The following is a 16,653-nucleotide window of genomic DNA, read 5'->3' on the forward strand; positions in this document are numbered from 1 at the left end:
CTAAATAGAATTCTATTGTCTTGTGTCACCTGCTGTTCTTACCACATTTTATCTCCTTTCTACCACATCAAAAGGGTACAATTTCTCCAAGAGAGGCGACCTCTTTAGGAGGGATTGGCCTTAGAGACAAATGTTTGATTTATTTAAGTGAGTCAACCCTAGGAAATTAATCTTCAGTCGACCTCTTGTATTTTATTAAACTACATCGCCTAGGGTTATTGGGAGGTCGGCCTCCTTTGAGTTTCAATTGATATTTTTGCGTAAAATTTATTTATTAAAGCTGCAATTTGATTCACAGGAGAAGGGCATGACAAGCAACTTCAACAAGGACTTAAATTTCTTTAAAAACACAATATTTTTGCAAAATTGAGTTATAGAATGTACTACATGAACCTAAAAAATCATGAGTAACTGTTTTCTATTAGATTTGAATACAAATAGAGTACAAATTGCATCATCATGTGAATACAATAGCTAGCTGAGAACTATTATGAAATTATTGTATTTGAAAATCATCATAGTAAATTGCACATCTAGCCAAGATACAAATTACAAGTTTTTACAATTTTCTCTTCCCTGTTAGATTGTAAAATTGTGGGAGAAAGGGTGCAATCTTTGCACATGACTACAACTCCTTGCTTGCCCTACAAGGTTGTGCCTTCGGCCCCACCCTACTACTAGATGACAATGACTCCTCTGCCACAGCAATGTCATCCTAAGCAAAAAGCATTAATTCAAAAAAGCAATGAAAAAGAAAAAAAAATCCTCTCCTAAAATATCTCTAAAAAGGTTATAAAAGGAGGTTGGGTTGAGATGAAGGGTTATTGAGTTAATTTTCATTTTCATTTGCTCCGAGCAAGAACTTGAGTTCATATCTCTCGAGGATGAAAAGCTTGTTGAAATTCGAGTTTTGGGGATAAAAACCCTCCTAGCTAGATGTGGCGATTTCACCGTGTGATCACATCGGTCATGCAATTTGAGTTCTCCATATAATTGGTAAAATGGAAATATTTGATGTATTTTGATGGAGTTTTAGTTTCTAAAGTTACTAATGCAATTTTGTTGAAAATTATAACATGTTCTAACAGAATGTTTGAGGTGTAAGAACCCTGTTGGTTCTAACTCTCCTGTGATGCTATTACTGATTTTTTTGTGTGTGTTTTTCAAAGGATTTGAATTATTTTAAATAAAAAATAACGAGTATGCCAGGCAAGAAATGCACATTAAATTGAATAGATAAGTAAGGATCAACTGCAACTATATTAAGAGTCTGGTAAGTGCCGCAAATAAATCTAATACAAATAACATACATGGAGGTCCTCAGCTTATTTTAAATAAAGAATTCTGGAGTTTGCCAGCCAAAACTAGGAAACTGACCAAACAAGGCGTACAAGTCCAGAATCTATAATATCCCCACTTCTCTAGTTGCTATCCAGATACTTAAATTCACCTATCACCCATCTCCACAGGTGAAGTTCGGTGTTGGGAGATGATGGGTTAGCCAAAGGGGACTTATACTAGGAAAAATTTTGCTTTGGTGGGCCTTAATAATAAAACTTTATAATATTAAGCTATAAAGTTACTTTTTCAAAATTTGGAAAAAGTATATAAAAGTGACTTATAAGTTACTTTATCTTTTAATAAATGACTTTATATTAAAAGTCCCTTGCACACTTCCCTAGATGATAAAACCTTTTTTAAAAGTGGGCCATGTTTAATGAGGAATCAACCCTCGGGCAATTCGAACTTATGAGGAGAGAAAAGATCCCAACGGAATCTTCCTACGATGCCCAAGGTGGATCGAATTAGGGCAAGAAGCATAAAAGAAGACTTGGAGGCTCACTTTTGCATTGTGTGATTGAGAATTTTTGAGAAGAAAACTATTTTGCATGGTCTGCAACGAATTTTGCAGGTGTGTGGATTGGAATTGGGGACGTAGACCTCCATTTCTGAGAGAAAAGACGAAAACCCTCTCATATTTTGTCAATTTGGAATGCTGGGAATTCTTATATCTATCCACAAGGGGATTAATCAGAAGAATTTTGACAATTACAGCAGCAATTGAATATGAGAGTCAGATCTGAGCAGATAGAGGGCAGATTTTGGTGAAATAATGCAATTTGTGGCCAGCCATGCCTCTCCTAACCTAGTCGTACACTTCTAGCTTGCCTGGGGTTTCAATAAAAATAATTTGGAGGGTTTACATTTGGTTTTTTTGTGCAAATTTCATTGTCAGCATTAGGAATAAAGAATAAAATCATTCTTTCAAGTTTATGATGTCCTTGGAGTGAGTTATGAACAAATCAGTGGGGAAAATTGGTCGTTTTCAGTGAAGTCTCTTGGGAGCCTGAAGGAAATAGCAGCAGTTTCATCTATTCATGCAAGATTTGTTTTTGATAATTATTAGTTAGGAGAATAAAACTCATTGGAGCAGTTAGGACTCATTGGAAGCTCCTATAGCAACATATGGATTCATTTAAGTCAATAAAGCAGCCCTCCGAGCAAGGTGTTGGACTCCTGGTAGGCCAATTTTGGCATATCATTGTTGAATTCCACTATCTATTGGCATTTATTAATTATTGTTAGAAAATCAGTCAATCTGAAATTTATTTCCAGTCATTAATTTATGCTTTTGTTGCAAGGTGTGCGCCCTTGGTCTCCTTGTGTTGTGCATCGCAGCACTGGGGTTTGTGACATGGCTTAACCGCCTCATGTGGATTCTATAAGTATAGTGGTTGTATTGGGCATTAACAGGTCGATCTTTTGGTGCAACGGCAACCACACTTGTAACAAGTGGTATCAGAGCTTGGTCACAGGTTCAAACCCCTCGCTTGCGCAAGGGGGGGGGGATTGTTGCAAAGAGTGCACCCTTGGTCTCCTTGTTTTGTGCAACACAGCACTCGGGTTTGTGACATGGCTTAACCGCCTCCTATGGATTCCATAAGTCTAGTGGTTGTATCAGGCATTAACAGGTTGTAATGTCCCCATTTTGCGAGCATCAGAGTTTGTAAGAATTAGCCTATCATTTGACCCTCGTAGGCTAACAATTATTGATAGAGGGCCTCGTGTGGCAGTTACTTGGTGATTAGAGACATTACTCTTCAGCTGGATTCAGGTTTTGGCCTTTGCACAGGTTTTTTGACTCAGATTGGCACACTTACTATTTATAGTAAGTTACTATTTTGGGAGAGTCAGGGATCCTATTAATAGAAAGACACCTGAGCAGAGCTTATTGGCAGTGTCAACCTTGATTGGGCCTTTGCAGCTATTTCTAGACTTAGTTCCACATACTTACTATTTATAGTAAGTCACTATTCAGGGTTTCTATTTTTAGACAGGCATCCAATCACATGGAGAACAGGGAGAGTCGACTCTTGGCTCAGACGGTTTAGCAATCAGACAAGTACATCAAGAGATATTAAAGTTTAAGTGACTTAAGTGATTTATTTAATATTTTAATATTATTATAAAGTTCTAAAGTAACTTTATAATAATAAAGTCACTTTAATATAATAAAGTTACTTTAATATAATAAAGTGCGTTAAGTAAATAATTTAATGTGGGAATAAATCTTTTATCCCACATTGGGCAGGAAGGTGTTTGAGCTCTCTTAAGGAAAGAATAAAAGGAAAGGCAAGAGTTCATTCTCGGCATCCAGTTGATGAATAGTATTTTGATTGATTTTTATTGTGCAGCCTAGGGCTTTCGCAATTTTCTTCTTTGATCATAGGAAACGAAAACTTCCTATTGATAGTAATTTTGAAGGTGTGAAATAACACCTGAATTATTGCAGTTGTGGGAAAGAATACTTCAGTTCTTTCATTTGTGCAAATTGGTGAATTTTTCTACAAGGGTTTGAAGTTTATTGTTGGAGAACATTTATAATTGGTTGTGAATCGTCCTTCTTTGGCACATGGAGTTATATCATTCTTGTTGGGAGAGATTATCAACAAATTATTCAGGGTTTTAAGAGCAGATTGCAAGTTTGTTCTTGCTGCTACAGTGCGCATGAACAGTGTGCATGAACAGTGCGCATGAACAGTGCCGCGCTACAGTATTTTGCTTGATTCCGATTGCAACTTTCATCTCCATCATTAAGCATCACTATTATCAGGTTCCTCTTGCAACTATTAGTAGCTAGTATTGAAATATTAGGCATATAATTTTGCTGTTGTAAGTGATAACTTAGAATCAGATTTGGCATTGATGTAGTCTTTTTGTAAGCCAATTAGTCTTGGCAAATCCATAGCAGCATTGTACCTAGGAATGAATTCAATAAAGAAGATATATGTTGCATACCGTTTGTTTGACGAAATGTCCTTTTAATAGCATATATGATCAGCATAATAGTTGCATGCCAGTTGTTTGTCGAAATGTCAGTTGGCTGTAGGTATGCATTCCATATCTAGTTTTCATGTATATGCATTAAAAATACCAAAAAGAACTGCACGCATACTAGTTCATTGTAAGAGGTATTGTCAACATCATTGGTGAACTTCCTAAATTTCTTGGCAACTTTCAAAGTGTATCAAACAATCTGAAATACAAAAATCAGAATAGAGAAAGACAGCATACAAAGTGTTTGACAATATTCCTTGAGCCGAAATCAGTCAGTTTGGGCAAGGGATATTACACAGGTTGATCTTTTGGTGCAATGGCAACCACACTTGTAACAGTTTTATCATTGTTATTCAATTGCATTGTCAAAATTACAAGGCATATATATTGCAAAAAACACAAAAAAAGCATAAAACCACAAAAACAAACATATGAAACCAAATTTCCCTACCGCTGGCCAAAGAAATCAGAATCAGAAAACTAAATCAGATTGCTACATTCAGTAGTGGGCATCTTTCATAATGCTAATTGTCCAAGCCAGAAAAGACATAATATAGCCTGAATATGCTAGGCATTGAAGATGAGGCAACCAGAATGCAAAATGGGAAGGCGTTTCAACCCTCCAGGTCAAACGCCCTTCTTCAAGTCCACATGTACCAGGAAAAGGTTGTACGGCCAGCAAGGAGAAATAGTACGGCTGCTTTATTGAATGAAAATTGCTACTAATAAAGGTGTCTAAAACAGAAAGCCCTTCCCTTACTGAAAAATCTGCAAATAACTGAATGAATAAACCTCTAATGAAGCATAGTAAGACTCCTGAATGAAGCCCTCTCAGTTGCAATAATTTAACTGATCTTTCACAGCCTCAAAATCATAGATCCATGAAGAATTATCGTTCTTCAATAGAAAACCCTCTGAAACCCTTGTCTTAGAAAATCCATAGAGCAAAAACCAAGCAATGTCAAATAATCAATAAATGTTAATGATTTTGACTTGCTTTGCCTAATATCCCAAAAAAGGCACGAATTCCAAGAAAGTACGCCCAATTGCAATTTTAAATACATCAATAATGTATTTAACTTGCTTTTCCATAGTTATAAATCAACTTGGGCACACTTTATGATTTAAGTGATTTAAAATCACTTTATAACATTTAAGTGGCTTTTCAATTTTTATAAAGTCACTTTATGACTTTATAATATTCATATAAGTTAATTAAATAACTTAACCACTAAAATATTAATATGTCCATCAATATTCAGTCTTTTGACGTGTTGTCTGAAGCTGGGGTCAACGATGTATAACTCCCATGTGTCTAGATGCCCTGACTAAAAATAGCACCACTGCCAAATAAACTTACTATAAATAGTAAGTCCCACAACTAGCCCATATACTGACTCCAAAAGCCTGGAACTGAACCCAAGACTGAACTGAAGAAGTGGAACTGCCACTGAGACTCTCTATCCAAACATGTTAGCCTACGAGAGTCCAAATAATAGGCTAACCCATCAGTCACTGATACTGACTAGAGTGAGGACATTACATGAGGTTTTTGTGGGTTGTACCTGTTGTTCCAGCAGCATTAATCACTATTTCAGACCTCCAGCAGTATACTATGTCTTATTAGTTTGATCCACATCAATTCTAAGGAGAAATAAGAATGTTTTCAGTAGTAATTCAGTTTGGTTGCATTGGTGTACATCCAGGTAGCGGCTACAGTTGTATGGGTTGTATTTCTACAGTGTTATCAGTAATGTATCAATCTTACTTTTGTGACAGCAGTGTTCTAATAAGCATATATTCATCTTTGTTTGGCATTGCAGAATTCCATTGCCCATTGTGAGCTTGTATTTCATTGTTATATGGTTTTTTAAACTGACTGAATGTATTGCAGCAGTGTTTATTTATGATCAAACCTGATATTATAGTTGATTACAGCAGTTTCCTAACTTTGTCACATCATAATGCATTTCCTATTCACTTTGTAAACTTCAGATGATAATACCACTGAAGGGTTATCGTTTGCATGCATTTCATATTGTAGGATTGGTCAATTTACCACCAATTATTATAGCACTATCATTCAACCCGTTTTGACATTGAGCAAGCTGGCATTATCAACCATTTTAGTCCAAGTCAAACTTAGACATTCTATTAGTAGCTTACATCGCATTCACACAATCTGCCGAAGAGGTGTTGATTAGGCCGGCTCAGCCACTTGTATAATCTGGTAAACTTGCTGCCATTGAAGCACTATATGCTCTCACCTTACCCATTCTAAGATCTAGGTGATCAAAAAATGTGGAGGCATTGCATTTGCATTTCTATATTGCTAAAAAAATTAAGTAGGGTTGATAGTTATGTAATCCCTACAGATAATCACATTAGGGCAGCAGGGTCACAGCCTCTAGGGGGATTAGTTCCAACAAGACAACTTCCACTTGCAAAGTCAAAAACATCCAAAACTAACACAAAGCAAGATGCCATTGTATACTAATTTGCAATGTTAATAAAAACATAAAATAGTGCTTAAGAAAATATAGTGATTTGAATAAAAAAAAATATAATGATGTAAAATTTAAATGCATTTGAAAAATTGAAACACAATACACTAATATGGTAATTTAGTCAAATTGAATTAATGAATGACAAAAATAATATGTTCTTTCGCTAAAATGTAAACCCTGTGATCAAAGAAAACAATTGATTGATATAAATTTGTGTAAATCAACAAAAATAATTTACATAAAATCAATTCAATGCAATAAATTTGCAAATTTTACATGCTACTAAATTATAAATATTTTATACTCTTGAAAAGAAAAAAGAACTAACCTACAAATCTGAAAATTTAGAAAATCGCTCTTTGAATCCCTTTTATAAAATCCTTCCAATATGCTCTACAATGTTGTAATGCTTGTGTGTTTTTCTACATGGGCGAATAGGACTTATAAAGCCATAAAAACACATTTTTTCAGCATTTTGCACATTTGGCACATGGGAGGATAGGGCTTATAAAGCCACAAAACACATTTTTTCAGCGTTTTTGACACCTTTAGCACATGGGTGAGTCAAACCCTCGCACTTGCTGAATATTCGGCAAACAAAGTTGCACAAACTCACCAAAAACTCTGTGATTTTACTTAAGCAAAATTCAAGATGTGAAAAAAATGGCAAGTACTTGACGATTCATTGAGCACTTGGTGACCTTGCAATCTATGGTTTTGATTGTAACTAGTCACAAAAGAAATATAAAAGATTTATATCTTAACTGAAAATCCAAATTGTTCATTGTGAATACACAAATAAAGGATGTTACCTAGGCCACATTAATAGAGGCAACAGTATTTTCAAATAATGGTCAAAAGACACAAAACATATATTAATAAGAGTATTACATCAGGGCTAGTTTTTTAAATAAAACTCAAAAGAACCAGTGTTGATTATGACTAGACCGACAAATAAGAGGGCCAGAGCTGACTGTGCCTGGACTAGAAATCATTCCAGAATCTATTAAAGGATACTCAATGATGACAAATTATCAAGAATACCACATTAGGAAGGTAAACAGTAATGTTAGTAAAGGGTACTAATTATGTCCTTTTGGATGAGATTGTTCTTTCCTGACTTTTGTTAGTGTTAGGAACTTTCATATTACTATTCATTGTTATTCTAATAGATTTTATATAAAATCTACTACGACAGCCTCAAATAATTGCAATAATCATTCAACAGCAATGTGATGATGGTCTGTAGATGGGTTTGGTGATGGTCAGTCTCTATCATGTTTGATTTAATTTTTATTCTATGAATTGATGCAGTCAAGGATAGGCAATCAAATTAATAACAGCCTTCTCCTGGCAGACAAACCCAGAAACCACAAAATACGTCATTATTTTCTGCAAAGATTATTGAGGAACAACACCAAACTCAGATTTTATTGCTGCTGTAAAACTAACAAACAAAAATTACAGGCACATTTTTATTGCTAACGAACAAAGAATGTGATACAAACCAAGGTTTTATTGCTGCAAATTTAAAGTTACAGGCAGAATGAGCAGAACACCACAGATAAGATATGATGCAAAACAGACACTAAAAGCTGCTCAATTTTTCTAAATTTAAAACAAACAGATAGCTACTGACAACTACAATACTTACTACCATGGCTATGGAGCATACTACCTTCAGCCATGGAACCTGTTGTTAGTGCTACAGAACCTACTACAACATCTACAAGTCATTTTACTCTTTTTTCCTTAGCGAATAAACACCCTTAGATGATTCCAAGAGCCAATGTAATGATTTGGCTTTCAGTGTTGGATATGTGACTATCCATTTTCTATTTTAACCTTTCATATCATGCTGACTTCTCAGTTGTCTTCAATTTCTGAAGTGCAATGGCTGTAAAGCTCTCCATTCAAGTAATGATGAGCACTCAGACTGTAAGTTCCTCTTTTTGTCTTTTCTATGCCATCATTACCCTATCCACAGCACTTTCATGATGCTAACCTATTGGAAGGGAGAGAGTTTTGCATGACTGACTTTTCTGCAGAAATTGTGTAATTGCGGCAAATGACTTTCTGTAGCAGCTTTGCAACTGCTGCAAACAATTTTCGAAGTGTGCTGGTCTAATTTTCCCTACATTTTGATAAATATTTGACACAATGCCGCTTCTAGTACTGTGGTATTTATTTTTGTTCCTTGTGAGTTTGTTTCATCAAATGTTTGACAGAATGTTCAATAAACAAAAATACAAAAAAAGAGTTGTTGCTCAACCAAGAACCACAAATAAATCACTATTGACAGGTCTTTACAAATACTCGGCATATGATTTTTAAACATTCATAGTTATGACTACAAATACATGGATAAAGTAATAAATGTCTGACCTTTGATTGGCTACAGCTGTATATTGCATTTTACATTCCATTTACAATAAAATTCTGGTCGTTATGTTTTTCCAATGCCAAGGTGCTGAATCTGCCATTTGGACAACATCACACCCCTTACAAGGCAGCTCGAACCCTCCCTTTCTGGTCAATACTGACACCTAGGTTTCATTCCCAGGCTGGTGTCCAGATCTGCAGGTGGCAACTGGGGTCTTTTTGCATTAAATACCTAATTTAATGTGCTGGGATACCCTGTTAATTCCTCACACTTTCAAAACTCGCCCAGCAGATGAATATAGCCAATGGCATCAATAAACACCTTCTTTTCAACAGAAACTGTTATTGAACTTCCCACATTCCCCTACAGTTTTCCCGGCAAAGAATATATGATAAAAATATTAATAACAATTTTTTCTTCAATACAAATCAGTGTTACATTTCCCATGACTTCTTAGTTCTTCCCAACACCCTCAGCAACAAATACTTAATCGCTGAACCTTTTAAATGGCACAGCCAACTTGATTATTGGTAAGGCTGGTACCATTTATTCATTCTTGAAAATAAAATACTAATTCTGGATTGTTCAAATAGCAATGATCCCTGCAATAAAATATAAATAAATATTTTTATTTTTATTTCAGATCTCCACACATTCCTGAATCAGCACAAATTTGACCTCTGATTGAAGCCAACAATGAGAACCAGAAGGTCTCTATCTTCCGATTCCTGAATAAACTGAGAGAGTTCTCATCCTTAGGGTAAAAGCAGCACCAAAGCTAATGCTCTCCAAAATGAGGGTTTCTAGAAATTGATAAAGAATAGAATATCTTCTTTTTTCCCAATAATTCTCTTCTATCATTTTACATCCAAACCCTATAGGTGATTAACATTTCTTTTAAGTAAATATTCTCTTTTTTCCTCCAAACTTAAATAATTACCTTTTAAATAATTGATTATAAGTTAGTCTTTTAATTTTCCACTTCACGAAAACTTAAATATCTAAACATTTGATCACTTAATTATTTTCCACACAACCTTCAAAGTTACAGAAAATATTAATAAGGCCATGAATTCTGACCACACCACCAATTCCTTAAGTGCATATGAAATCAGTCTATATGAAGTCTGGTGTTCTCCCAAAATGACAAAATTCTATGAAAGTGTGGAGTGCTCCCAAAATGCCGGGCCCGAAGACAAAAAGTACCATTGCACTGATCTTGGCTCCAAGAACTCTACCATTGTCAAAATGCCTTTCCGATGAAGTTGTTCCTCTCCAAGAAAGTTGGAGTTTCCAAGAATGTTGGAATGTACCAAAAAAGGGACATTAAATTTTCCAACAGCTATACCATGGGTACAACTAAATTTTTGCAGTAACTGTGTGAAATGTTGTAAATGGTTTTCCACAACAATTGTAGAACTGTTGCAAGCAACTTTCCCCAACAATTGGATAGCTATTGCAGGCAACTCTTTTGCAGAAACTATAAGGTTACTATAAAAGGATTTTCCATAGCTACAATCAATGCCATGGAATTAGGGCAATCAAGCGATGGATGCATGCACCAATCAGGCTTTTGATCTCCAAGATGGTAAAACACGTGTATTTATTTGGCCCTATCGGTCAATTTGTTGAAGAGTTTTGAATGCAAAAGGATCTTTGGAGTAGGCTTGATTTTTTGATTTGTAAGGGGTTCGAGAATATTCTCTTCCTTCATTACTCTGCTTGATTTCTCAAGCAAATCCCACTACAATCTCTTGTAGTACATGCAACAATGAATGGTTTGGTTGCCCAAGATGGAATGACGGAGCTCTCCACTAATGGTGTACGAAGTGCAGTCGGTAGAGGTTTTTGATTGGCCGTCTTTGGAACTTGCTTGTCCAGATATGTCATGTCCATTAATGGACCTCGACAAGCTGGAATTTACGGTCTCGGCTGAGTTGGAACTTTATTTCCATGTGTTTTGGCATTATTTTCTCGGGTGGCAGAATGTACGCTATGCTTAGCGTCCTTAAGAAGATGTTAATCGAGTTTTTTGGTGCTGCATCAAGGCGAAGTCTGAGAATTCCCACAGAGATGAACATCCATCAACTTCGCACTTATGGAGTCGAACTTTTCACTGACGGCATCGAAGCCGATGGTTGCATTTTGGGGGGCGATTTCTAATGAGAGGCTCTCCAAAATTTTCAGTTTCGAAGACAAAGATTTCTTGACCCGCGTGAATATCGTTTTTGGAGACAAATACTTGAAATCCCCGTTCAAGTATAGATGCAACGCAGACGTGGCCTCCATGTTTGTGGCCTGGTGTTTTGATTTGGAGAAGAAGGAAATTGTATAGTGGTTGGTGGATAATTGCCTTAAAGAGGAGTGGTGGGGGGTTTTGAGAGTTTGATGGCAATGGTGCATGAAGGGGAAGGTTTTATCTGCACGGGGGGTGCGTGGCTAAAGGTGAGTGAATTCACTCCACCCCGGTGCCCCTTCCTTATCTGGAGCGCAAACTGTAACAAGGAGGTTTGAAGAGCCTCAGCTCAGGTGGGCATGACGGGAATCAAAGAGTATTTGAAGGCCGTGGACGCAAGGAGACTACGGTGGGAGCTGGAGAAATGGGGTCCTCGTGAAGAATATTCACCCCCTGCTTCAGGTGCCTCCTCTTCGCATTGTAAACGGGGCAGGCCGAGGGGTTCTAAGAAGAAATCGGGCAGAACCTTATGGATTGGTTTCCCACCGGAGCAGAGCGTGGAAGCAAGGTCACCCGTGGCAAAGAACGAGCAAGCGGAGTCCCCTCGTGGCAAAGGCAAGGATATTGTGTTAGCAGACTGAATTTTGTTGATGTTATTCAGCTTGCTTTACATGCCATAATCGCTTATGTAAAGATGGTTGTATATGCGAAGGTGTATATCATTGTATATGTTTTAGTCTAGAAATTTTGGGGTGCTGTATCGACAAATAGTTGGCGGGATAGGGATGCATAGGTATAGTTCCTTTTTGCTTCTGATGAACTGATGGGAGAGGTTTAGATTCTTTTTGCTCCCGAAACAATTTTTAAATGCTTTTCCTTATCAATACAAATATCACATTTACCGATCAAAAAAAATCAGTGCCATGGAAAAATGTCACCCTTAGTCACTTCTACAAAGTTTATCAATGCCTTTGCTTGTGACTCACTAATTTTTGTGGTGATGCAAGATTGTTGTTTAACCCAAAAATGCTCCTACATCATGTATACCATCAAATTGTATTTGTGTTTTGTATGTATTTTCAGGAACAAGAAATGGAGAAACGGGATGATCTACAGCAATAGGCCATGAGTTGTACCGAAGAGCTATACCTACAAAGTAGGCCTCTAAATAGCTTCCACCACACTCTCCTTAAAACGAATATTCAAGGAATGTATCCCATTTATAAAATAATTTCACTAGAGCACAACTTGTTTGATGTCGAAATTTAAGTATTGCAAACAAGGTAAATTTTGCTCAAGGCCAAACAAGACAAGAAAAATTAAAATATTTCTTTAGAACTTCAATTATGTAAATCACATAGGACATGTATATGACATAAAGTTACAAACATTACTAAGCTTTGCAAAACGTTAAAAGGGATTAAAATAACATATGAAAAACAAGTTGGTCTATTTCTATGCAAACAGCCTAGCACTCAATTTCAACACTTCAAGCTAATCAGTACCTCTTTGTGACGTTCTCTAATGCTGGCATTTACTACATACTACAATAGTAATAGCAGAAAAAAATTGTTATATCCAATAAAATTAAATTTTAATTAACTAGCTATTGTATGTTTCCAGTTCAAACAGTATGCATTTACAAATTAAAGAAACAAATACACTCAAGACTCCTGCAATGTACCTTGCGTGTGATCATGGCAAGTGGGAAGTTCCATGGAGTAATGGCACCAACAACACCTACAGGCTGTGTATGAACTAATTTTAGTAAACAGCAAAACAAAGTTTATGAATTTACAGAAACTATACCTTTCACATCTCAATTTTTCCATGAAAATGCACCTTTAACAGCTATTATTCACACCCAGATGTCTTAATGATAAGAAACGAAAAATACATCTCAGGCTCCAAAGCAATTCTTCAATCAATCCATCTATTAAATAAGAGCTAGGCCTTTTCATTCCACGACTATAAATTAAATATAAAAAATTTCGAACATTGAGCTTTTACAAACCAGAAAAAAATGATTGGTTCAGTACACGATAATAATAAATGTTGAAGAGCTAATCCTTGTATCTAAAACTATGCATTAAGACCGTTACTAACACTTCTTGGAACCATGTCTTTCAATGAATGAAGTACAAGCCCCTTGAGGAGCAAGAGCACTAACCTAGGGCAGGTTTAATGAGCATATAGCACGAATGATGTCACCAAATAGGTTGGCTTGATTGTAAAAGGACGGATGTGGTACATCATGAGTCAACCCTACTAAGGATTAGGCCATGGATACAAGACTTGCCCAAACATGGCAAGTCCCAAGGTGGGCAGACCCAAAAGAGTCCCAAGGGCTCGTGACTTAGGTACCCATCAAGCCTACAGAACATGCCAGAGCCAACAAGTCTTGCTAGGAGACTCAATCAAGTTAGGGAAAATCGAACAAAAATAAAGAGAATAAATAATTGAAAACATAAAAGCATGAAAATCAGGTATTTTTTGAAGGGTTTGGAGGACCTTTGAAGGTTGGTTAAAGGCGATAAAATTATGAAAAAAAGGCATGAAATTCAAGCATTTTTGAAGGGTTTGGAGGACTTTTGAAGGTTGATTAAAGGTGATAAAATTATGAAAAAAAAAGCATGAAATTCAAGCATTTTTTAAGGGTTTGGAGGACTTTTGAAGGTTGGTTAAATGCGATAAAATTATGAAAAAGAAAAGCATGAAATTCAAGCATTTTTTGAAGAATTTGGAGGACTTTTGATGGTTGCTTAAAGGTGATAAAATTATGAAAAATGGCATGTGCCATGAGGATTTGTTGCCCCTTGAATCCACTAGGGGTGCTACCCACAAACCCTCACTCTAGTTAAAAAGAAAAAAATTAAAATCATTTTAGGCCATGCTAGATGTAAAAGCAACATTTTTTTCATTTTTTCAACTTTTCCCCAATTAAATACCAAGTAAAAGATTTAAATATATACTTCTCAGTTGCTCAATCAGTCCCTATCCTAAGTGATGCTCCCATGTTTGTCGCGGCCTTTGCAAACTTGTCTAAGATACAAGTTGCATGTGCCATGACTTCACATAGAGTTAGCAATGTCAAGCAAGTAATACTCTACCATAGTTCATGATTCCATATTGTGACTTTTGTTTTTGATGCCAAGGATAGCATAATCAATGATGTTTGTAATCCTAAAACACGTGACAATATTTATATATTTAAAAATGTTGTTTCCATTAGAAAATTCGCTTTTATATTCATGTGATTGTTGTATACTTGCGTATGTGATCAAGGTAGCTTTTATTTGATTAATTGATTATATTTTTAAAGTTTATTTATATAAGGGTGCATGACAAAAGTTTTAAAATCCTAAAAAATCTCTATAACTCGTGGTATTTTCAATTTATCGAGTCTTGGCAAAGTCTCAACACCAAGTCTAAGTTCAGGCCAAAAATCAACTTACTAAGTCTGAACTGAGTCCCAGTCTTGTAACACTAGGTTAGGCAACTATTTTAGCTCTTAAGGGTTCAAAGGATGGCACTATGCATATAACTTAGGAACTTCTTGTCCTCTCTCCATCTAGAGCACATTTCAAATCAAATAGTGAAGTAGACAATCAAAGTATTTGAAGAAGTTCATCATTATTATCAACATAACGTTTCGTATTTTCTAAAACCTTGGGTTAATATTAATTTATAGCAGTAAATTAACGGTGGATAACCACCTAAGTTACCTCTATATGTTAATTGGCCCCTCAACAATATAGAGGTTCCAATGACTTATTGTCTTTACCTTCACTACTCATTATAATTTTTACATACCTTTCTTTCCAAATTTCTATAATTTCAGACACAACTTATCAATTTCACCTATCCAAGTTATCCTCCCTCCCTCATAAAATATTATTCACACTAATTATTTGCTTGCTCAACCCTTTTCATGTTGGGAAGTCAGTATGCACTCCATCAAAAACAAAACATTTAAGGGAATGTTAGCTCAATGGTAAAGCATTACGCACACCGATGAGTGTTAGGAGGTTTCAGTCCTAGCAGATCCATACTTTTTAATATTTTACTCATGGCATCTAAGCCAAGCTAGGTGAATCAAGCCAATAAGTTACTTTAAGGGGACTTGTTAAAAGGTCAATCCACACTCCACAATCATAGAACTAGGTTCAAGTCCTAGCAAATCGTTGTGTTTCAATAATTCTATTAAATGGTGACAAGGTGAAATTTAAAGTTAATGCACATTTATAACTCCATTTGCAAGAGGTCCCTTACATTCATAGATATATCTTCTTAATTGCCTTCACTTTCATCCCTAGCTACAAATGCCCTTGGTAGCATCTCCTACTAATATTAAGCTTTGGCCCTTCAACTTAATTTCATTGCTCTTTAACTCCCTAGTCCCTACCCTTTTGTATTTTTTTAACGTTGTATATTCCTTACTTCACACCTCAACATGTGCTAGCTACCACATTTGCATATGTAACCCTTCCCATGATATTCTTTTGTAAAGAGATTAATTGTGCGTTATGTTTCTTTATTGTTAGCATTTTTATTCACTGTTGAACACACAGATTAATTATAAATAGCATCAACTAATTAATTATAAACAGATTAATTTGGGCATCAAAACAGATTAATTATAAACAGCATCAACTAACCTAGCAATAACACATTAATCAACAACACATAAGCATCAACCATCAACACATGAACATCAGATCTACATGAAAAACCCAAACAGGGAAAATCGACGGTGAAAATCTAACTCACAATATGAATAAGCATGATTACAAAGTTTTAGGCTCACTACCAAGGAGCAATGGCACCTGAAAGACTTGCAAAGCTAAGGCATACTACCTTAGGGCAAGATACAAGGACTTGCACAACCAAGGCTCACTGCTTCAAGGCAAGATACACATTGTTGCCAAAGGACTCACTGTCAATCAGCAACAAAGGATATAGCTGAATTGAAACTGAGAAGGATTCTCCTGAACATGAAATTGTCCTTGAACAACTAGATCAAGCGGCCAACAACATGGAAAACATCTCTGATAACCACTACTATCACAACATACTATCTTGCTGAATATATCACCTTCAAAGCTCTGTCTTTCTCACTTCTGCAATCTCAAATCTGGTTGCATATCATTCGCATACACTTCTCATCAATTCACACATACTCCACTTCATGTCACATACCACAGTACCATGTCACATTCAACTCATACATTCACACTTCTTAAATATGA

At 35.9% G+C, this 16,653-nt stretch overlaps 1 protein-coding gene across 2 annotated transcripts in view; it reads right to left on the minus strand.

Moving 5' to 3' along the window:
• Nucleotides 1–16,653, minus strand: part of LOC131042430 (succinate-semialdehyde dehydrogenase, mitochondrial) — a 290,490-nt gene that overhangs the window by 258,490 nt on the left and 15,347 nt on the right. For both annotated transcript variants that reach the window (XR_009105256.2, XM_057975696.2), the window contains exon 7: nt 13,089–13,151. Coding sequence is in view for 1 of the 2 variants with exons in the window: in XM_057975696.2 (XP_057831679.2) it covers nt 13,089–13,151 (63 nt within the window). In the remaining variant the exon portion in view is untranslated. The remainder of the gene's footprint in view (nt 1–13,088; nt 13,152–16,653) is intronic.

Source organism: Cryptomeria japonica, chromosome 1 (assembly GCF_030272615.1).
Source record: "Cryptomeria japonica chromosome 1, Sugi_1.0, whole genome shotgun sequence".
Lineage (NCBI taxonomy): Eukaryota > Viridiplantae > Streptophyta > Pinopsida > Cupressales > Cupressaceae > Cryptomeria > Cryptomeria japonica.